This window comes from Leopardus geoffroyi, chromosome E2 (genome assembly GCF_018350155.1).
Source record: "Leopardus geoffroyi isolate Oge1 chromosome E2, O.geoffroyi_Oge1_pat1.0, whole genome shotgun sequence".
In the NCBI taxonomy this organism is placed as follows: domain Eukaryota; kingdom Metazoa; phylum Chordata; class Mammalia; order Carnivora; family Felidae; genus Leopardus; species Leopardus geoffroyi.
This window is the reverse complement of record NC_059335.1, coordinates 14562675-14585964: the sequence shown is the minus strand read 5'-3', so window position 1 is coordinate 14585964 and position 23290 is coordinate 14562675. Positions and strand designations below refer to the sequence as shown.

Sequence of the window (23290 nt, the reverse complement as noted above, 5' to 3'; positions counted from 1 at the left end):
ACCCCCCCCCCATTCGCTTCACCCACGTGACCCAAGGTAACACTCCGCGCCTGCGCGCAGCGGAGCTTACCGGTAGATGCGCACAGTAAGCTACCAACCCCGCCCAAACGCCGAAATCCGGGTTGCGACTGCGCAAAAGGCAGCCAAGAAAGGAACATGCGCACGTGTGACCGGATGAGCTCGTCCACCCCCACCACCGCGCCAGTTGACCAAGGGAGCATGCGCTCTGTTGAATGGAGGTCGCCGAGCAATCAGCAGACGGGAGCAATGGATGAGTCTTTTAATAGAAAAACACACGTGTAACAGTAGCAACACAATCTCTGGCAATCCTGATGGCGCTGGGCTTCAGTTCTTCACCTTGGGAGGTGGCCTGTAAGAGGAAGGAGAGAGGGGATTCAGAGCCTGTCACCATTTTCCGGCACTCCTACCAAGGGCTAACGCGCAGGGCTGTTTTGGTGGCTTCCAGGGCCCCCTGCTCACCTGTACACGCCCACCACCACAGCGTGGTCTCTTTCATAAGGCTCTAAGGTCAACTGTTCCTGGGGCTTCATGTTCTCCTGCTGCATCTTTTTCACTTCAGAGGCAAACACGGCCTCAGCAGAGGCTGTGGAGTCAATGCAGTTGGCCTGCAGAAGAGAGAACTTGGAAGTCTGCAGCAAGGCTTTGGGCTTTTTTTTTTTTTTTTTCTTTTGCTCTTTAAAAATTTTTTTTTTTTCAACGTTTATTTATTTTTGGGACAGAGAGAGACAGAGCATGAACGGGGGAGGGGCAGAGAGAGAGGGAGACACAGAATCGGAAACAGGCTCCAGGCTCTGAGCCATCAGCCCAGAGCCCGACGCGGGGCTCGAACTCACGGACCGCGAGATCGTGACCTGGCTGAAGTCGGACGCTTAACCGACTGCGCCACCCAGGCGCCCCTTCTTTTGCTCTTTAAACCACAGGTATTTGTTTTTTATTGGAAACTCAGTGAAACTCAGGTTTTGGGAGTGGAGGGAAAAGACTTCATCACAGAAATTTTCTTCAAGTTGGTTTGGATTTACAACAGAAGACTTTAACAGAGACCTATTTATCTAAAAGCTAGTGTTTAAATTTTATACCCAGGGTTGTTTTTGTTTTGTTTTATTTTCTCTTTCTTTAACAATAGTAATGCTGAGAATACAAAAACAAATGTAACAAAAGGCCAACAAATGGTGAATCTGGCTGAGGATCTTTATTTTAAAATAAAACGTTTTTGAAAACGCACCGAACATTTACCTAAAACTTCTTTTCTACCATGCTGTACTAAACACTTCATATATATTGATAAATTTAATCCTTACAGACAACGCTGAAAGAGATGACTAATGAAGAAACAGGTACCCAGGTTAGGTAACTTGCTCAAAGTCACAGAGCAAGCTGGAATTCAAACTCAAATGGTCAGACTCCACAATTATTCACTTGACCAGTACCTTCTATTGCCAAACCCAAAGCCTTTTCGTTTTGCAGACCTTTTTCATCATGTGCTATACGACTGGGGCAGGGATAGAGCTGGCTGGATGAGGCATCCCAGAACGGAGGCCTCCTCGTTTTGACTGACTGCTTGGCAGTTACAGAGCAGACGCGACCACCCCACCTTAGATTCCACCAAGCCCCATACCTTAATGGAAATCACAAAGTGTCCTCCATTACGAAGGAAGGTGTGGGCATTCAGGGCTACAATCCGGGTCTGGTCTGGCTGGGCCACATCGGCAAAGATCACATCCACCATCGCTAGGGAGAAAGAAGTGGCAGTTACAAATTGGATCTGTTGGATCTTCTCGGCTCCTCCCATGAGGCCTGTGCCCTGTTACCAGCAGGTTCCTGGCAGTCTTCCCTGCTTCCAGTCTCACATCCCCCCCACTGATCTCCCTCCCTCTGCAGTACCCCCAGGATGGGCCCAAGAAACCCAGTCACACCATCTATTCATTCCTCTTGTAAGTCACGATTGCCACCTACTCTGTGGCCAGCCCCGGGCCGGGTGTGGGGGACAGAGATGAGTCAGACCCAGACCTGGTCCTCGAGATGCTCCCAGGTCTTGGGATGGGGGGTAAACAGACACTCATCAAAAAGGCAAGTAAACGGGCGCCTGGGTGGCTCAGTCAGTTAAGCGTCCGACTTTGGCCTAGGTCATGATCTCGCAAATTCTGAGTTTGAGCCCCATGTCGGGCTCTGTGCTGACAGCTTGGAGCCTGGAGCCTGCTGCGGATTCTGTGTCTCCCTCTCTCTCTCTGCCCCTCCCCTGCTCATGCTCTCTGTCTTTCGAAAATAAACAAATGCTAAAAAAATTCATTAAAAAAAAAGGCAAGTAAAGGAAAGCACTTACAGGCCAGAGTCCCTGCAGGATTGTCTAAATAAATAAATAAATAAGTTGTAGGACAAAGGGTATTGTATGAATGCATGGGGGAAAAAAAACTCCAGAGAAAACCAGCAAAATGCAAAGTTTTGTGTGTGTGTGGTTTTTTTTTTTGCAAAGTATTATTTTTAAGCTGGTATGATTAGGAAAAAAAAAAAGAGGGTATAATGAAAATTGACTTTTTGAAATTGGGAAAAGCAGCTTTTTAAATTGCTCCTATCAGTTACCTCTGAGGGTTGTTTATAAGGAGTTCCAGTTTTACATCATGCTTCCCAATTTTTTTTTTTAAAACAAAGTAATATTCACAACGGGCCCCTCTCAGCCAAGGCCACACTCAGGTTGTGCTTTCTGGGTTATGATCTCACCAGACAACGAGGAGGATGGGGGCTTTTATACATAAGCCAGGGGCAGCATGAAAAGTACCATGTTCTGGAGGGAGGCAGGAAGTATGGGGGTGCCTAGGGAGAGGCGCAGGAGATCGAAGGAGGTTGGCCCTTCAGGCCTGCCAAACACCCAAATTCCACAACTTCACCTGCCTCCCCCTCCCCTCCCCCCCTTCATTCCTGCAGACTCAGGAGGCCTGCTCATTCACTCTGCTTCCACTCAGATCGGGATTCTGGCCACCTTTCCCAGGAAACCTGGAGTGGCCCGGACTACACAATCCTGGACCCCTACCTATGAGCATGCGGTATTTGTGTGGGTGCCGAGCATCTTCAATAACAGGAATGATGTTGGTCCTCTTCTTGGCCAAGTTAATGAGGTCACGGCCAGAGCGGTGGGAGAACTCAACTGCATAGACTAGACCGTCCTACAATAAATAAAAAAATAGAAACACGGATACTGGTTCTTAGATGGAACACCCACTATGGGCCCAAACACTGCATGTGGCCATGCAAATCCCCATATCAAAACCCTACCATTTAACAACTATTGTTATGTCCATCTTACAGATGAATAAAGTGAGAGCCAGAGACATGAAGTCACCGGCCAACAGTGATTCAATCCTGCTTTGCTCGATTCAATCCCGCTTTGCTCATCTGAGAGCCGAGTCCCTCAATACGGTCTTAAAACGAGGAAGCTAGGGCACTGAGATGAAGTCTTAACAGCTAAGAACACTTACAATGGGCCAGGCACCGCTCTGTTATTTTACAGGAATTCACTCGTTTATCTTCACAGTAACCCTATTTTCCAGAGGGATAAACGGAGGCTCAGACAGGTTAAGTTATTAACTGCTGAAAGCCACCTCACTGTTAAATGCCACACCCGAGCCCGGGGTTTTTAACCACTAAATTATACAGCTCCTTTCCCTCCAGGCTAAGAACTCAGGAGTGAGGCTGAACGAAGCTTTGGAGACCAGGCGTTCAAGCTGCTCCTTCCACCCACAGGCACTTTGAAGACGGAGGGCCTAGCCCCAAGCTACATGGTACAGGGAGGCAGCCAAGGCCACTGCCTCCAGGCTGGCAGGGGCAGCCTCTCCCTTCCTTCCACCTCACCACCAGCCTTTACTCACCCCTCCATCCACTCACCGGGCCTACGATGTCAGACACATGGGAGACAGTGGTGCCGGACGCAGCCCCAAGGTAGAGCACCTTGGCCCCTGGCTTGATGTGGATCTGGTCCACGCCGCCCAGGATTGCTGCTGCCAGCTTGGAGCGGAAGGGGTTCCAGGCACGGTACTCGATTTTGTCATCTCCCTCCTGGGCCGGGAGAGATGGGGATGGAAGTCAGTGCTGGGCTCTTGTGCTAGACCCCACTGCCCTCAGCCCCAGGGCCCCAGGCGCTCATTCATTGTTCAAGAAATGAACACAGGTGGAAACCTGGGTGGCTCAGTCGGTTAAACATCTGACTTGGGCTCAGGTCATGATCTTATGGTTCCTGAGTTCAAGTCCCGCATCGGGCAAGCACAAGCCCTGCTTCTCTCTCCCTCTCTCAAGAGAGAAGAGAGAGAGAAATGAACACAGGTACACATCAATGACCACAACACATGCAGGACCTGCCCACTCATGGAGGTTACGGATTCAGGTAGAAGGGGCAGGGATAGACGATCAACACAGAGATAAGATCATACGAGACAACAGCAGGACCTGTGCGATCAATCAACAACCATTCACTGTGCCGGCACGCCCAGTGTGCCAGACTCTATGCCAGGCATCGGGGATGCACAGAGAATGAGACAAAGACCCTTGTCCTCAAGGACTAAGTATGCACAGAACTAACACATATGGTACAGGAACCAGTGACAGGTGCTAAGGTGAAAAGATCAAGCCAGGAAAGAGGACATGAAGTATGGGGTGTGGGCTAAGGAGCAGGTGAAAACGAGAAAGGGTGGCCAGGGAAGAGCCCAGGAGACATCTGCAGTAGACCCTGAGGGAGGCAGGGACCATGCAACTCATCTGGAGAAGTGCATTCTAGGCAGTAGGAGAGGACACAGAAAGGCCCTGAGCAGGAGTGAGCCTGGCCATTAAGAAAATGGGATAACAGGGCAGAGGGTGGGCAGTGAGGACTGCTTCTGACAGACTGGGTGGTGCAAGGTGGCACTGTGAGAAAGACGAGGTGACATCCGACCAGAGACACTGGGGGTGAAAGTGGAACCAGCCACACACACAACTGGGGGATGAGCAAGGAGGTCCGTGTGACTGGAAGATGCGAGGTGAGGGAGGGGGAGCTGGAATGCACATAGTCCTCTGGGCCACACTGAGGACCTGGGACTTTGACCTGAAGGCCACAGGGATCGGACTCGGGTATTAAGATGACCCTCTGGCTGGCCTGCACAGGACGCACAGTGGGGCGGGAGGGAGACCAGACGGCTGGCTACCCCATCAGCTAGGGCCCTGGTCTCACCGAAATGGAGACTCTCTTCTCTCCATAAACTGACTCTCCAGGGACCAGATTCTTGGTGACAAGCGCATCTTCCTTTCCTCGACAAATGAAGACACCTAAGTGAGGGGACCAGTGCAGGGTGAAGACTCTGGGCTGCACCCCACCGCACCCCACCCTCAGCAGCTCCCCACCTTCCTCACTCACCTTCATGCCGATGGGGTTCTACCATCACATTCTTCCCCGACTGGTTTCCTCTTTTTCCTCCCCGGCCACGACCCCGGTTGCCACCAGACTGGAACCCTCCACCTACAAGGCAGAGATGCAGTGACACAGGGACATCCCATCTCTTCCTTCCTGAGCCCCAAGCCCAGGCACTGCCTCCAGACTGCATCCCCCCTACAAGGTCACTCACCACCTCGTCCTCCTCCTCCTCCTCCTCGGCCACGGCCTCTGAAGCCTCCACCACGACCTCTGCCCCCACCAAAGCCTCCTCGACCTCCACCACGTCCACCACGGTCACCAAAGCCTCCTCGGCCACCGAAGCCGCCCCCACGGGGGCTGAAACCTGTAGTGGCAACAGAAACAGGAATCAGGGCAACGAAGTTTGAGATGTTATTATTCCTATATCTGGTAATTGCACTGGAGGGTGTCCACAAATATCCACAGTAGCCAAAAAATCGGGCCCAACCCAGATGTGCATCGGCAGAATGGGCAAATAAAACAGGGGCACATTCATAATCAACAATGACGGGATCTACAGTTACACACAACAGATAGATTATGAAAATCTTAGGGTCATAATGTTAAGTGAAAAAGCAAGTTGAAGAAAACCACGCCCAACATAGTATCTTTTATAAAGTTCAGCAACAATTAAAATTAAACAATGCCATGCCATGTTGATATATGTGGTTATCCACGCCTCATGCCCCCTCCCCCCACCAAAATAGAGGCCAAGGGGATAAATGCAAAACTCATACAATACTGAGTATCGAAAGGGAGAAAAATTACAGGGTGCGGATAGGGGAGATGTAGGTTACTGTTAACATCCTGCTTTTCTCCGTTGGGTAGCAGATTGGCAGGATCCATTGTATTTTCCCGTCCTTCCTTCCTTGCTCCCTCCCTCCCTTCCTTCCTTAAAGCGGGCTCTGCGCTGCCAGCAGTGAGCCCGATGCAGGGCTCGAACTCACGAACCATGGGATCGCGACCTGAGCCGAAGTCAGACACTTAACCGACTAAGTCACTAGGTGCTCCTCCATTCTATTTTCAGTATTCGTCTGGAGAAGCGCAAATACCCGCCTGTGCGCATGCACCATGGCGGCAAGGTCCCTCAGACCTTGGAAACATTTCCATGCCCTCCCTCGTCTGGAAGAAAAGTGCCAACCCCCAAACAGAGGGGAGGTCGGCATGATGTATCCTTTCTGCTATCTGACCCCCCTGCTTGCAAACTTGCAGAAGTCCCTCCCAGCTCAGGGGGAAAAAAAAACAAAGAGAAAAACTCTTGAATTGTCCTTTATGGATGGGCGACAGTGCCTAAGCAGTGTAGGGCTTGTGGACGTCATGCAAAGTCGGGAGGAAAAAAAAAGAGATTCAGAGAGGCTTTATTTTCACGAGCTCAGGTCAGGGCAAACTCGTTCCCTTCACTGAGCACAAAACAGCAGCAGAGGCGGACGGAATTCGGGTACTAACAGATTCAGTATTTTCCCGTGGCGGTTCCCTAAGCTCTGCCCTACTTTCAGCCAATCACACAAGTTATAAAATAATAGTGCGAAAATTAGTGATGCTTTAAAAAATAATCTCACTTGATGTAAAACTGTTCAGTAGTAAGCTTGCTAGGGTTTTGGGAAAGGCACACCACATTCACCTCTATGAAAGCTTCATGCCTCGTAATGGCGTTAAAGATGAAAATGCAGAACTTTTCAGCGCCTTTCCTGATTGAAGTGTTAAAAATGGACAGTTTCAGAACTCCCCAGACGTGACTCAGAGGTGCCTACCTTTCCTCCCTCTACTCCTGCAGACTCCTGTCCACATGGCAGCTAGCGACTGACCTTTTTCAAACTGCAAATTGGATCTCTTCAGGTCCCTGCCCAAATCCCTTCAATGGTTTTCCATCCCACTGAAAATGAAACCCAGGGGCACCTGGGTGGCTCAGTCAGTTAAGTGTCCGACTTCGGTTCAGGTCATGATCTTGCAGTTTGCGAGTTTGAGCCCAGCATCGGGCTCACTGCTGGCAGTGCAGAGCCCACTTTGGGCTCCCTCTCTCTACCCCTCCCCCACTCTCTCAAAAATAAATAAACATAGGAAAGAAGGAAGGAAGGAAGGAAGGAAGGGAGGAAGGAAGGGAGGAAGGAAGGAAGGAAGGAAAAAAAATACAATGGATCCTGCCAATCTGCTACCCAACCGAGAAAAGCAAGATGTTAACAGTAACCTACATCAACCCCATGTCAGGCTGTGCTGACAGCTCAGAGCCTTGAGCCTGCTTCGGATTCCGTGTCTGTCTCTCTCTGCCCCTCCCCTGCTTGTGCTCTCTTTTTCTCTCAAAAGCAAAAATAAACATTGAAAAAAAGAAAAGAAAAAAAAAAAAAAAAGGAAAATGAAACCCAAATTCCTTTCTCTGGTTTCCAAAGCCCCAGATCAGTGGGCCTCACCTTTGGCTAATCCCTGGGACTTAGAGTGATTCTGATTAGTTGTCCAGTGTAGGGACCTGACCATAGGGCTTTTTAAAGTTCCTCAGGAGATTCTAAACGTGCAGCCCAAACTAAGAACCGCCGTCACAAGGCTCCGGCCTCTGCTGACTTTTCTGACCTCACTCTTTCTATGCTGGGCCTCACGCTCTTCCTCCTCATGCTCGTCCTCCAGCTTCTAAACCTTTAACGTTTGCTGTTCCCACTGCCTGGCTCCTGCAGACATTTGCTGGGCTCACCCACTTCTTCACTGCACTCGGGTCTCTGGTGAAACATTCCTTCCTCAGAAGGGTCTTTGGGCTCCCTACCTTGACCTGGCTTTCTTGTTCTTCCTGGCAATTATCATACGTGGCAGTTTTTACGTTATTACTGCCTGACTCCTGCACCAGAATCAAGGCCAAAAGGAACGGGGATGTTTTAACTGTTTCGGTCACACTGCACCCCCCAGCACCGTGCACACACTTGGCACAAAGTGTGGCGGGCTTGGTAAGCATTTAATCAACCGTCTGGTCGGCTGAAGACTCTTAAACCCCCAAGTTCTGCCTCCAGGAAAAAGCACCCTCTCTGTTCATTCAGGAAGCGGGTGATGACATGGTGACCAGAGTGCCCTGGTCCCCTCCCCTCAAGCAGTTCGTGTATCCCTTACAGGGCGATGGCCATGCCATTCACGGCCCTAGAGAGTAGGGAAAGTTCATGGGGATCTTGAAAACCTCATCTTTAAGACAGAGATACAGCAGTAACACAGTACCTGCCTCGCAGAGCTGTAAAGAATAAGCAAATGGCTTAATAAACACAAATCGCTTCTCTCAATACACAGCCTGGCACACAGTTTGAGTATTCAGTGAGGAGACAGTGAGTCCCCCTTCCTCCTACTTAGGGGAGAAACCACCAGGCCTAAGAGACTCAACCCAGGCCTGATGGAACTGAGACCTGAGAAGTGTGGGCATGGCATGGGGTGCAGGGGGCAGGAGTCTCAAAACCTAGCCTAATCCATTTCAGCTCCAGGAGCCTAGAGAAATGTACTAGGAGTACCGGTTCCTCGGGAAAACACAAGTTCACACACACTTTCCCAGAAGTTTGGGGGCGGGGGGGAGAGGGTCCAACGGACCCCCAGTTTAAAACCTGCTCTCCTCTCCTCCCACAACCTTCCCCCATCTCAAAACCGGACACTCCATCCTTCCAGTTACACATGCCCAAACCCTTAGTTATCCTTGACCCCTCTCTTAGACCCACATACAAGCTGCTGGCTCCATCTTCAAAACAGATTTCCAAACTGTGACAATTTGTCAGGCTACCACCCTGGGCCACACCCCATCATCTCCTACTAGGTCACAGCAACAGACTTCCCACTGATGTGCCTGCTTCCACTTCTGCTATCCTGACGTCCTTCACACACAGAAGCCAGAAGCTGATCCTTTTAAAGCTGTCTAAGAGACTGCATCCCGTCCCTGCTCAAAATCCCCCAAAGGATTCTTCTCTCAATCAGACTCAAATCCTTAGTGAAGGGCCGACTCTAGACAACTTCGGCAACTTCAAATGCTAACACAATGAGGGAAGGGTTGGGAGGAAGGTGTATCGGATCACAGGGTCAGAGGTACACAGCCCAGCAGCCTCCACACCATTTCATCAGGAGATCCCCAAATGCTGCAGAGAAGGGGAGCTTGGGAGGGGGCATGGATCCACAAACCCTCCCCCCTCCCACCAGATGACCCCATCTCTCCACACATGGAGTAAAGAAAAAAAAAGAAAAAAAAAAAAAAAAAAAAACAAAAACGAGGAAAACCTGCACTAGGAAATACCTTCTGGGTCACGGTGGAAGATTTCCCTAAACTCTAGTGGAGCAAATTGGGGGAGGGGCACAGCCTGATTTAAGAAGATCTGAGACACCAGGGAGAGGAACCTTTGTTCCTCTTGAGAAGAAACATAAAGATAACAATGAATGGCAATACTATTATGTCAAGCACTGTGCTATTTTTCCTCAGCTTTACCGGGATGTAATTGACATACAACATCGTGTGAGGTTACCATGTACAACCTGTTGATCTATACACTTAGACACTGCAAATGATTACTGCAGTATGCTAGTTTTCTCTTAACACGATCCTGCTAAATTATAACTGGGCGCCATTTTACTGATGAGATAACCGACTCAGAGAGGTAAAGCCACTTGCCCAAGGCCACACAGTAGCTTCAGAAGCAAAGAACTGAATTCAGTTGACACCTTTCTGCTGTCAAAGCCAGGACTCCTCAATCTGCCACGAGGGAAGGAGGGGTGGGTTCATCAGAGTCTCGGGGAAAATCAAATGAATAAAATCACTCCTCTCCTGTGACTATCTCTCCCCCGCCACCCCACACGAATCGTATCTTGGGCTTGTGAAAGTTCTCACCGCGAATTATTCTGATCACTCAAACCTCAGGGATCCGCCCCCTCGGGAGAGTAGAGAGCGGGAAAGTGGGACAGAGAAGGCCACAAACTATCAAGCCGGGAGTCCTCATTCGTACGGCCCTCTCGGAGAAGCCAGGCTGGGGGCTAAGGGGACGATCGTTGCGGCGGTGATACGGAAGGCTAAGGGGGTTCTCCCCGAGCCCAAATCGGGACTCTCCACTTCTGAGCCCAGACATTATCCCCAAATCTCAAGGCCAGAGATCCAAGACACCAGATGCCTGGATCCAGACTCTGGATCAGCACCCCCGACTGCCACCCCCTGTCCAATTCCCAAGACCCCTAATGATGGCCTCAGTGAGATGAATCTTAGTTCAGGAACCCCCATTTCAGGCCCAGGACCCTCGACTCACGACCGTGACCTCCGAAGCCAGTCACACATCTCCAGACCAGGAACCCGACCCCCCGGCTCAGCGTCGGTCACAAGGCTGAACCAAGACCCCTCGCCACAGAAGACCGGAACTAGGATCCCCCTCCCCACAAGAGACCGGATCCCCTGCCCCTAGGCCCCGCCCCTCCGATTCCGGTCTGGCCCCTCGATTCGTGCCGGCTCCAGTCCCAGACCCCGGACCCCACACCCGGCCTGCACCTGGCTTCATGGAGAGAGCTCAGCTCGGCGGGTCAGGACTCTGCAGCGTCCCAGACTACACGAGTCTGCTTTCGCACGTGGAAAGGAACGCACGCGCGGCGACGTACGGCGTGTGACGCAGCCTCGCAGCCCCGCCCCTCGGAGCCCCAGCCGGAGCCGGGGCCGGCGCGCGCGCTGTGGGCGGGGCTTCGCCAGCCTCTCAGGGCCCCGCCTTGTCGGTGGCTTAACGCGCTGCTTGTTGAGAGATCCCTTCTTTGAATGCGCTTCTTGCTTCTTCTTAACTCACCCCATCACCAATCCCGTAATCAGGGCTCACCCCAGGCTTTGCCCTCTGTCCCTCTTCTCTATTTCCAATTAACTCCCTAAGGATCCTTTTACACCCAAAAGTCTTCCCTGACCTATATCCACCCCTAAGAACAGGGACCATACTGGGCTCCCGTTCATGCACTGGTAAAAGCATTTAGGCACTGTTCTAGGCGCTGAATACAGCAATGAACAAGACATACAAATCCCCACCCTCCTGGAGTTCATCTTCTAGTGGGAGTTATTAGAAGGCAGTAAGTGCTTTGGAGAAAATAACAGAAGGGAAGGAAAATAGAACTGGGGGGGGGGGGGGGGCGGTGACATTTCTCAATCAGTGGTCAAGGAATACATCAGGTGATTTGAGCAAAGAGCTTAAAGGTGAGGAGTGAGGCATGCACCTACGTGGGGGAAAAGAATTCTAGGTAGAGAGGATTATAGGTGCAAAGGCCCTGAGGCAGGAAGGGCATGGAGGGTTGGAGATGCAGAGACGGGTGTGATTGGGGCAGAGTTAGCAGGGAGAGTGGAAGAGGAGGAGAGCAGGGAGGTAACATGGGAAGTTGCGCTGGGCCTTCTGTGCCATGAGGAGGACTTTGCCCTTTACTCGGAGTGAGATGGAGCTATGGAAGTTTCCTGAATGGAGAAGGGATGTGATCTGACAGGGGATCACTGTGCATGTGGGAAACAGTGTGGAAGTAGCCACGAGAGCAGGAAGACCAAGGAGGGGCCTAAGGCAGTGGATCAGGCAGCAGATGAGGATAGACAAGGTCAGGGTGTAGGCAGAGGAAGGAGTGAGGAGTGAGCAGAGTCTACGTAAGCGTGGGGGAATTTTGTGCTTTGTAATTTAATGATGTTAATATTCATCCCGCAAAGCCAAACAAGTGCTACTATGAGAAATTACTAAAAACCTGCAGGAGAATGCACCGGTCTGTTCCATGCATTGCTGTATTGCTCTGTGCCTAGAACTGGGCCTGGCACAGAGAAGGTCCTCAGTAAATGTTACCGAGTGAATGAAAAAAACCCATGCTGTTTTGCGTTCTATGTGCGGAGTGTTCCAGCCACACAGAAGCATTTATGAAAATCTGTTTAAATATTAAGATGGAGAATCTGCTGAGTTCATTCGGGATTTCTGGAGGCTGTGTAATAATCAGATGGCTCCAGTTGGGGATCATGTCACCTACTTCTTATGGATTTTTACTATTTCCCTTCCAATTAACAGGATCTTTTTTTTTAAAGGACGAAAATACTGAGAGGACAGGGCAGATTTAGGGTTGCCAGCCCTATTTTCTGGAATCCTCGCACCATCTCCTGGCTCTGAGGCGTTTCACCTGCCAGCTTGCTCCGCAGACTTGAAATTGGCAATACCGGTGAGTAGTCAGTGGGCGCCTTCTGGTCTGGTGCTGGGGACACAATGGTGGCTGAAAGAGTCCCAGGCCCCGCCCTCTTGGAGCAGACAGGTGCCCTGACAGTGTCAGCCCAGAGTGGTCGGGGCCAGGATGGGGACAGTACAGAACACCCGGGGCTGAGAAGGGGGGAGCGCCGAGGGCTTTCCCCAGTTTTCTCCTATGCCCAACTCCTTCTGAACCTACCTTTTAGCTTCCTGCTCTGACCGCAACACAGTTCTGCCCGGAAGGCATGCCTTCCGTCCAGCCCTTCCAGGAAGGGGCTGTTTTCTTCAACTCAGCCCTCAAGCCACCAAGCCTGCAGATGGGGTGAGACCCTCCTAGCTCCTCATTGCCTAGCTCCCAGAACTCCAGAATAAACTCTCCTCTGCATCTTCCTACCGTGTCCTCTCTGCCTCCTCCCTAAGCCTCTGACTCTGAAGTCTGTGCACTCACACTGTAGCCCCGGCTCCCATTCCTGTTGCCTGTTCTCCAAAGTCACCGCGGCTCACCTCATAATTTTCGCTGCGGGCCTGCTGTCCATCAGGCTCCTCTCACCGTGATTCTTGGTGATTTCAACTGTTCTGGCCCCTCAGTGCCTTGACCTTCTCTCCTCTGGTGATCTTGTCCTCCACCCAACCCTTCCTTCCCATGCTCACACCCCAGGTGGGGTGGGGACACAGTGGTGACTGTGGCAGCCCAGAGGTCCTAGCCCAGTGGGGGAGAAAGACCCCTCCCCAGAGAGCGATGCCCCCGCCCAAACCGCAGCCCCTTCAGAATCTAGTTCCGTGCGTCTCAGTGTCTGCCCATCGCGTCGGGTCTCTCCAACTCACGCCCTCTAAAGCTACTGTGCCAATGACCCTTCAGCCATCAATCCGTTACACTAACCTCTTCCCTGTCCCTCACCCCCTTCATGATCACACCATTCCCACCGCCCAGGATGACTCCTCATCCAGCCTTACTACTGCTCCGTGGCTCACACCCTCACGCTTGGTACTTGTTTCTTTTCTTTCTTTTTTTTTTTTTTTTTTACCCAACTGAGTCTACCCTCTCTCTCCTCTGCACTTGCATCCTGGCAGCTGAATGTGGATAGAGAAAAACCCGCACTCACTCTGGCTGGCTGGTCTCACTTTGGATTCATGATGACAAACCCAAGTGGGCCCTAATACTGCCCAGCCAATCCTACCGCGTGCCCTGAATCCATTCATTCTCTCATTTTTTCTTTTTCGTTCTTGCCTTCCTTCCTTCTTTCCTTCCTTCCTTCCTTCCTTCCTTCCTTCCTTCCTTCCTTCCTTCCTTTTCTTTCTCTTTCTTTCTTTCTTTCTTTCTTTTTTTTTTAAATATTTATTTGTTTTTGGGGCGCCTGGGTGGCGCAGTCGGTTAAGCGTCCGACTTCAGCCAGGTCACGATCTCGCGGTCCGTGAGTTCGAGCCCCGCGTCGGGCTCTGGGCTGATGGCTCAGAGCCTGGAGCCTGTTTCCGATTCTGTGTCTCTCTCTCTCTCTGCCCCTCCCCCGTTCATGCTGTGTCTCTCTCTGTCCCAAAAATAAAAAAATAAAAACGTTGAAAAAAAAAATATTTATTTGTTTTTGAGGGAGAGAGAGAGAGAGAGCATGCGAGCATGACTGGGGGAGGGCAGAGAGAGAGGAAGACAGAATCCCAAGCAGGCTCCGCACTGTCAGGGCACAGCCTGACGTGGGGCTGGAACCCACAAATCGTGAGATCACGACCTGAGCCGAGATCATAGAGACCGATGCTTAACTAACTGAGCCACCCAGACGCCCCTCCCATTTTCTTATTTTCCCTATTAGTAGTATCGGCAACATGTTAATTTTTAAATGATATGTCAAACCATAATTTACATATCATAAAATCCATAAGTGTATGTATGGTTTAGTGAATTTTAGGAAATTTATGTAATTGTACAACCATCACCTGACCCAGTTTCAGAATACTTCCGTCTTCCCATTTCCTACAGATGGGATCACACAATGATGGGCATTTGAGTTGTTTCCAGTTTTTGGTTATTATGAATAATGCTGCTAGGTACATTCATGTACAGATATTTGTGTGGAAATATGCTTTTTTTTTTTTTTTTTTTTGGTAAAGAGTTCTAGGAGTCAAGTGACTGAGTCCTATTGTAAGAGTATGCTTACCTTTGAAAGAAACAGACACACTTTTCCAAGGTGGACCTATTTTATTAAAAATTTTTTTTAATGTTTTATTTTTTTGAGAGACAGAGAGAGATAGAGAGCAAACAGGGGAGGCGCAGAAAGAGAGGGAAACACAAAATCCAAAGCAGGCTCCAGGCTCCAAGCTGTCAGCACAGAGCCTGATGCGGGGCTCGAACTCACAGACCACGAGATCATGACCTGAGCTGAAGTCGGACGCTTAACTGATTGAGCCTCCCAGGAGCCCCTCTCTTTCCCTTTTTGACCCTTCCCTCCATCCAATTGTTCATCTTCTCTTCATCCACTCTTTTAATCGTCCATTTCCTCCTCTTCCCATTTCTCCACCCCTCATTCACCCATTCATGTCCCCTTCCTCCCTTCCTCCCTTCCCCCTCCTTTTCACCCATCCACCCATCCATCCATCCACCCATCCTTTCACCCCCCAATAAATATTCATTGTGTGCCAGATGCCCCAGGCATCTGACAGCTGCTGTGCAAGAAGGAGAGTCATGGAGGAGAAGGCATAAGACACACACATCAGCATGCAGTTTAGCCCAAGATATTTATTCAGTGCTTTCACAATTGGCCTCAGTGGCTCATCAAAGGGGTAGAACAGGGTAGGGGCACACAGGGACACTGTGCACTCTCCAATTATTTCAGTCTCCAGGAGGGTCAGGTCCTGAAGTCCTCATTCCTGGTGGATGGCTGATCAGCTGTGACTGTAAAAGACAGAATCTTAGCATTTCCTCTTGCAGACTGAGCACCTACCCCGACCTTCTGCTTCCCACGAGGGCCCCAGCGCCCCTGCCCCAAGCGGCCTGGCTTCCATGCTACATCCCTCACCATGCGGAGAAGTCCTGCGCTCTCCAGCTCTCCAATGTCGTCTTCTGGGAGTCATGCCCATCATTGGTCTGGTCCCCGTCAAAGTTTCCACAGGCCCCACACAGCTTCCCAGCATGGTCACTGCTGACCATCACGGCCAGCTGCCCGTTGGTGCCAACCCACACCTGGACCCCTGCCTTCTGCTGGACTAGCACAGAGCCATCGGGGTTCTGACGCACGGACACAGATGTTAATACCTCAGCTGGGAGAGCCACTTGGAGACCGTTGACCTGGTGGTGGTTGAAGAAAACACAGAGTGTTACCAGGATGGAGACTCCAAGCAAGACAAGAAGTTCAAGGAGCAAAAAAAGAGACACAGGTGCTGAAAGCGATGATGTGGATGGATGCACTGAATGGAGAGATGTATACACAGCTAGCTGGGGATTTGCGTAGAGGTTCAAAGGACAGAGGACAGATGGACAAAGAGACGCATCAGTGGATAAATGGTCATGCACAAAGCATTCTAAGGGCAGCCAGGGTGGTGGGGAGCACTTTATACCAGACAGATAAATACATGATCAAACCCCAGCATCATCCTGTTCTACTTTTCAAAATAAAAGAAGCTTTAAGCATGTCCTGTAAGTTATTGGTTCTCTAACAAAAGCAATTGCATGACTTAATTTTTCAATGCTGATGTCTAAAGACAAGTAACGACCTGGAAAGTATCACAGTTATGTGAGAAACTTCCTGTTTCTCTATCATAAGCTGTGGACTCAGTAACCTTGGTAACCCTATCTGAGTTTTTCCTTTAAATAACTGTTGTCTCTTTTCACTGATGAGTTAATCCTTATAAAGTTAGACTCTCTGGAAAACCTTCTTTGAAAGAAAAGTTCTTTTTTTCTAAATGTTTTGGGTCTGGGTCTTCCTCTGGCAGATGATTGGAAAGATAGGTAGATATACCTGGATGGATGGATAGGTGGATGGATGGATGGATGGATGGATGGATGGATGGATGTGTGGATGGATAGATGGATGTGTGGATGGATGGATGGATGTGTGGATGGGTGGATGGATGTGTGGATGTGTGGATGGATGGATGGATGGATGGATGGATGGATGGATGGGTGGATGGGTGGATGGGTGGATGGATGGACGGGTGGATGGCTGGGTGGATGTGTGGATGGATGGATGGATGGATGGATGTGTGGATGGATGGATGGATGTGTGGATGGATGGATGGATGGATGGATGTGTGGATGGATGGATGGGTGGATGGATGGATGGATGGATGGGTGGATGGATGGATGGGTGGATGGCTGGGTGGATGTGTGGATGGATGGATGGATGGATGTGTGGATGGATGGATGGATGGATGGGTGGATGGCTGGGTGGATGTGTGGATGGATGGATGGATGGATGTGTGGATGGATGGATGGATGGATGAATGGATGGATGTGTGGATGGATGGATGGATGGATGGATGGATGTGTGGATGGATGGATGGATGGATGGATGGATGGATGGATGGATGTGTGGATGGATGGATGGATGGATGGGTGGATGTGTGGATGGATGGATGGATGGATGGATATGTGGATGGATGGATGGATGGATGGATGGATGGGTGGATGGACGGGTGGATGGCTGGGTGGATGTGTGGATGGATGGATGGATGGATGGATGGATGTGTGGATGGATGGATGGATGGATGGATGGATGGATGGATGTGTGGATGGATGGATGTGTGGATGGATGGATGGATGGCTGGCTAGAAGATAGGAAAGAACATCTGTGTCACTTGGCACCTAGCCTGTTGTAGAGGGAACAGGGCCGAATGTATTCACAAAACCAAATTTTTCCTGGGAATCATCTGCTGGGGACAAAGTGGTGATCAAGACAGATGGGACCATTGTCCACCTGTGGATTATATTCTAGTGACGGAGAAAGGCAATAAACACAAATAATGGATAACTTCAGATATCGAGAAGTATATTGAAGGAAATAAGAGAGGGTAATAGCATTGAGACTGGAATGGAGAGGGAGAGCTTCTGTAGCTGGTCAGAAAAGGCCTTACTGTAGAAGGAGTACTGGAACTGAGACCTGGAGGGTGAGAGGAGTCAATGCATGCAATCTGGGCAAAGAGCCCTGTAGCAGCGGGAATAGCCAATGTGAAGTCCCAAGGCGGGAACAAGCTTGGTCTGCTGTACAAAGAGCAGAAAGGCCAGTGTGGCCATGGCTAATGAGGGAAGGAATTACAGGAAGTGGGGCTGGAGGCCACCAGGAGTCAGATCACACAAAGCCTTGTAGGCCAAGGAAGGCAGGTGGCTTGAGTTTGGAATGCTGCTCTGGGAAGCCACCGTAGAGTTCTACCCCTGATCTGATTCACATTTCTAGAGCATCTGTCTGCCATATAGAGAACTGTTTCTTGACAGAGGGGCAAGGGAAGGTCAAGGGTAGGTGTCTGTTCACCTGAATTATGGATCAGGCAGATGGCCAGAGAAAAGGAATAATTGGTCCTGATTACCCTAAAGAGAGAACTCAAGCCTCCCTGCTTCCAGCAGGGCTGAGTCTTGGACCATCTCCGTGTATTGGTGGGAGGACACAGACCATCCACTGAGGGAGGCGTGCATGGATCATGGCTGTATCTCTCCCCTGAATCCAGAGAACCCCAGTGGATGTCTCTGCAATCAATAAACAGGTCATGGAAATAGGGACGTGCTCCTCTAGGGACTTTAGTGTGGCCTGACATCCATGCTTGGGTCGGGGTCTCTGTCACGTGGGCCATGAATGATTAGACCGTAAGTCGGCATCAGCTCTGTTTGACCAAACAGATCCTCTCTCAGAAATTTGAAATTGGTGTTGTGAGAGCTATGGAGTTTGGTAAATGCAAGGCAGCTCTAAGTGCTTCCTCTAAGTGAGAGGAAGTCAAGGGGCAGAAGGGAGGGGGCGACGGGGCTGGAGCAGACTCCTGGAGGCAAACAATGACAGGCCTGAGGGGGTCCCGAAGAGCAGGATGAAGGGCAGGTGAGGGAAGGATCAGTGGCCCAGTTTGGTCAGAGTCCAGAGCAAGTTCCCACTGAGCACCTGGAAACCATCTTGGTCCCTTGTAGCCACGGTTACCACCAGCATCTTGTTCCCATCAAAGTCGTTGGAAACAGAGCCTGGTGCTGATGGGTTCAAAGCTGGTGGGATCCCAGGCACTGTCTGAATTACTTAAATAAATGATTTCACCTTCTTAGGTCCTTGTTTATCCTCTGTGTTAAACGTCGATAATAGCAGTCCCTGTCTTGTGGGTATGTTGTGGGGAACCACAGAGAATGAAATGGATTTGGTGAACAGCAAGTCTAAAAGATAGAGGCATAAATCCAGATAATACTGCCAGGGCACCTGGATGCAGCCACTCCTGAGGCTCTCTCCCTGGATTTTCTAGTTATGTGGGCTAGTAAATTCCTTTTTGCGCAAGGCAATCTGAATTCATTTTCTGTTACTTGCGACCAATAGAGTTTCAATGAACACTATTATCAAAGCTACTAATTCGCTTGAGCGTGTTTTTGCTCCTCGAGAACTCAGCCAGAACAGAGGGACTAGGTTTGAAATACCGAGACCAACACAAATCCAGAGACTAAACTGCGGAGATCTGGACAAAGAAAATGCAAGACAGATGGGCAGCCAGGACTGTGGGGACACTGCAACAGGAAGAACAAAAACCCAGGGGAGACAGTCCCCCGCCCCCTCATGCCCCGGCTTACCCACACGCCCTTCTTTGGGCTCACAGTCACGAGCCCATCCTGGAAGAAGATGTGAGCCTGGCCCACAGCTTCAACTCCGCCACGGCAAGTCTGGACATCAGCGACCACACGGTACCAGGGGATGGTTTTCTGTAGTCCCGGGCAGCGGTAAGACATGTCATAGATGCCAGGGGAGGTGACTGCTCTGCGGAGCCCATCAAAGGTGGTGAGGTTGGAACCCACCAAGAGGGAACAGAGACCTTGGGGGACCCAGCAGTCCCGGGCCTCAGCCTGGACTTCACATATGCGGCCTGGCGGGCAGCTGGCTGCCTGGCACGTCAGGCCGGTGCTCGAGGAGCAGGAACAGCGCTTGCTGCAGTCTGAGCTCAGCAGTGAGGAGTTCACCTGTGCACAGAGACAGGGGTCAGGTTACCGCGGTGTGATGGATCGGAACCTCCAACACAATCCTCCAGCCCTCTGGAGCCATGCAGAACGATTTTGCAGCAACTTCCGTTAAGAGATGAAATTTACAGGGTGCCTGGGTGGCGCAGTCGGTCAAATGTCTGACTTCAGCCCAGGTCATGATCTCACAGTTCGTGAATTCAAGCCCCACATTGGGCTCTGTGCTGACGGCTCAGAGCCTGGACCCTGCTTCAGATTCTGGGTCTCCCTCTCTCTCTGCCCCTCTCCGGCTCGTGCTCTCTCTCTCTCACTCAAAAAAAAAAAAAAAAAAACATTAAAAAAAAAAGACAAGAGATGAAATTTACTTCCCCTTCCCCCACGAATCTGGGCTCACCTTACAACTATACTTTGGTTATTATAATGCAGCAGAAGCAACGCTTGTACCAAATTCAAGCGTGCACCTCAGGGACCTTACAGCTTTCTCTCTCTCTTTCTTGGAACCCTGCCCAGCCACCATAGGAATAAGCATGGGCTAGTCTGCTGGAGGATGAGACCCCATGGGAGAGAGACAATGATCCCAGCTGATGCCACTGTACTCCAGCTGGCTCTCAGCTGACCCACCTTCTCTATGTTCACTACCTGATGACCTCATCAGATTTCATAAAAACCAAAAGCAACGTCTGTTCCTCATTTGGACTCTGGAGCAGGGGAGCAGGTAGTCGTTGTAGAGGACATTATGAGGACAACCAGTAAAATTCAAATACAATCTTTTAGAGTATTGAATCAGTGTTCATTTCCTGATTTGGAAGTTAATCCCATCATAACCCTGTAAATGAACTTCCGTCTTGGGGAGTACATGCTAAAGTACTTAGGGTTGAAGGGACACTGGGTCAGCATCATACTCTCAAATGCTTCAGAAAAAATGTGCATATAAACTTACACAGAGAGGTTGCGAAAGCAAACGTGTCAAAAGGTCAACAAGAAACTTAAACGACAGGTATCTGGGAGTGCTTTGTACGATTCTTGCAAGTTTTCTTAAGTTTGGATTCTTTAAAAATAAAAGTCTGGGTGGCTCAGTCGTTAAGCATCTGACTTTGGCTCAGGTCATGATCTCACAGTTCATGAGTTCGAGTCTCACATCGGGTGAGCTCGTGCCCCACTTCAGGTGAGCTTGAGCCCTGCTTTGGGTAAAACATGAGCCCTGGGTGAGCCAGGCTTCTCTTTCTCTCTCTCTCTCTCTCTCTCTCTCTCTCTCTCTCTCTCTCTCCGACTCTCTGCCCCTCCTGGGATTCTCCCTTCTCTCTCTCTCCATCCCTTGCTCACTTGCACACTCTCAAATAAATTAAATAAATAAATAAATGTCCAAAAACATTAAAAGAACAGATGTAACAAAAGAGATAAATACATTTCTCTACGGATGGCTCCCCAGCCCAGACTTCTCTGGTGAATGCCAGACTCACGAATCCAGGAAACCTGGCACAGGCAGAGCTGTCAGGGCTGGGATGGGGGAAGCACAGGGGTAACCCAGCCTAGGGGATCAGGGAGGGCTTCCTGGAGGCAGTGAGACCTGGAGGAAGGAGAAGTTTGGCATGTCTTTCCCCAGAAGGGTTGAACTTCCAGGCCTTCTAGCCTATCTTACCGCCATTAATAAAATGGGGATGAGGGAGTATGGAATGTGGTCATTCATCTTTCCTTTATTTGGTAAACAGGCTTGTGAGGGGGCAGGGTGCCTGGTAGTTCAGAAGGTGGGTCCAGGTTGCTAGGGTGTCAATCCCAGCACCCCCGCTTGCTAACGGACAGCCTTGGGCTGACTTCTCTTTGTTGCGATAGTGCCTGGTGCATAAGATCATTAAATGAATTCGGGGCGCCTGGGGGGCTCAGTTGGTTAAGCATCTGATTTCGGCTCAGGTCATGATCTCACGGTTTGTGGGTTTGAGCCCCGCATCGGGCTCTGTGCTGTGAGTGCAGAGCCTGCTTCGGATCCTCTGCCCACCCCCCCCCCCCCCCACTGCCTCTGCCCTTCCCCTGCTTGTGCTTGCTCTCTCTGTTCTCAAAAATAAATATTAAAAAAAAAAGGATCATTCAATGAATTAATATCTGTTACAAAGTTGGCGCACAGCGAGAGCTCAGAAAACATCGAGCACAAAAATTAATCCAATTTTCAACTTTTATCATGAAACGACGGCCAGCCTCACTACCTGCTGCACCATGTGTATGTTGCTGGCATTTGTACCGGATGATGAAGGTGGAGGCTGAGGCCCAGTGCCCGGTAGGGACCTTTCAGGCACAATGACACCGGATCCTCAGATACCCATGGTGCATGGATGATGATTAACCCCGTGTTCTAGATGAAGAAAGGCTCAGATGAGGGGACTGTAGGAGGCGGGGTAACAGCCCCCCAAATATAACAGGTCTCCATTCCTGGGACCAGTCAATGTTACCTTACGTGAAAAAAGGGGTGTTTGCAGATGTGAGAAATTAAGGATCTTGAGATGGATAGACTGCCCTGGGTTACCTGGGTGGGCCTTAAATGCAATCACATGTATCCTTATAAGAGGGAGGTTTTGTGACACACACAAGGAGGAGGGGAAATGGGACACAGAGGCAGAAATTGGGGTCAGGTGGCCACAAGACAAGAAATGCCTGCAGCCACCAAAAATGGGGGGAGGAAAGGAGTGGATTCTCTCCTGGGGCCTCTGGAGGGAGTGCTGTCCTGCCCGCACCTCGATTTTGCCCCAGTGACCCTGATTTCTGACGCTGGCCTCCAGAACTGTGAGAGAGAAAATTTCCCTGGTTTGAAGCCACCAAGGTTGCTTGCGGTCCTTTGTCTCAGCAGCCTCAGGAAACTAAGACACTTTACCAGCATTGAGTCACCCCACTGGGAAATGGAGGTGGCTCCTCGGTCCCCATCCTTGAGGGGGTCGGCAGAGAAACTCTGAGTCTCCCTCGGGCTCCTCTACCCTCCCTGCCCACCTCCAGCCCGGGCTCACCGGCAAGTAGTGGCCGTCATGGGTGCAGCCGCAGTCCTGCACGGGGACGCAGGTGCCCTGCGAGAGCAGGAAGCGGTCGTCACACTCGCAGCCCTCAAAGCAGCGGCTGGTGCAGCCCGTGAGGCCGGACAGAGTGGCACAGGAGCCCTGGCAGGAGCGCGTGCAGGTGGAGTAGTGGCTGTGGGCAGGGCACTGGAGCGCTGCGGAGGGAGGAGAGAGGGCGGGGTCAGGCCTGTGGGTGTCGGGCCCTGCCCTTGGCATCCCACACACCGGATCTGGGCTGGCATGCTGGGGACACCAGCTATGAAGACAGTCTCATGCCCTGCCCCATGGAGCTCGTATCAGTGGAAAAGATAGTCCCAGTGCAGTGTGTGATCAGGGCTGCAGGGGGAGGCGTGGACAGAAAGGTCAGGGCCCGGATGAGGCCAAAACAGGGAGTTGTGAGGACCCCCCTGGGCTCTGCCTGAGCAATCGATGGATGGTGCGGCTGTCCGGAGATGCAGACTTGGGGTCAGAGAATCGGAGGGTCAGGTTTGGGGTGAGATGCTGATGTCATATGGGAACACAGCAGGTATGAGGGACCCGAAGGACA

The 23290-nt window shown here is 50.7% G+C and overlaps 2 protein-coding genes and 1 long non-coding RNA gene across 3 annotated transcripts in view; 1 reads left to right on the top strand and 2 right to left on the bottom strand.

Moving 5' to 3' along the window:
• Positions 1-264: 264 nt before the first annotated feature.
• Positions 265-11037, bottom strand: FBL (fibrillarin). The gene is made up of 9 exons (XM_045442351.1): positions 10905-11037; positions 5604-5756; positions 5396-5497; positions 5213-5307; positions 3898-4068; positions 3047-3179; positions 1637-1749; positions 481-626; positions 265-370 (listed from the first exon to the last, which is right to left on the bottom strand). Exons 1-9 carry the CDS (start codon positions 10912-10914, stop codon positions 346-348), a joined length of 948 nt encoding a protein of 315 aa, XP_045298307.1. The 5' UTR covers positions 10915-11037; the 3' UTR covers positions 265-345.
• A 21-nt stretch (positions 11038-11058) lies between these two features.
• Positions 11059-16450, top strand: LOC123578955. The gene is made up of 2 exons (XR_006702578.1): positions 11059-12571; positions 15512-16450. It is a non-coding gene; the product is annotated as an uncharacterized LOC123578955 (long non-coding RNA).
• LOC123578952 (Fc gamma binding protein) overlaps positions 15300-23290 on the bottom strand; it is a 41137-nt gene continuing 33146 nt past the window's right edge. The window contains exons 18-21 of the mRNA XM_045442343.1: positions 22699-22898; positions 19328-19711; positions 15600-15868; positions 15300-15475 (exon numbers count right to left, since the gene is read on the bottom strand). Of these exons, the coding sequence (XP_045298299.1) occupies positions 15466-15475; positions 15600-15868; positions 19328-19711; positions 22699-22898 (863 nt within the window). The 3' untranslated portion in view covers positions 15300-15465. The remainder of the gene's footprint in view (positions 15476-15599; positions 15869-19327; positions 19712-22698; positions 22899-23290) is intronic.

Excerpts from the sequence above, each read along its gene's own strand:
- FBL (XM_045442351.1), bottom strand. Across the intron at positions 5,498-5,603 it reads AGGAGGAGGAGGACGAGGTG|GTGGAGGGTTCCAGTCTGGT; the intron begins GTGAGTGACCTT and ends TCTGCCTTGTAG. Across the intron at positions 5,308-5,395 it reads AGAACCCCATCGGCATGAAG|GTGTCTTCATTTGTCGAGGA; the intron begins GTGAGTGAGGAA and ends CCCCTCACTTAG.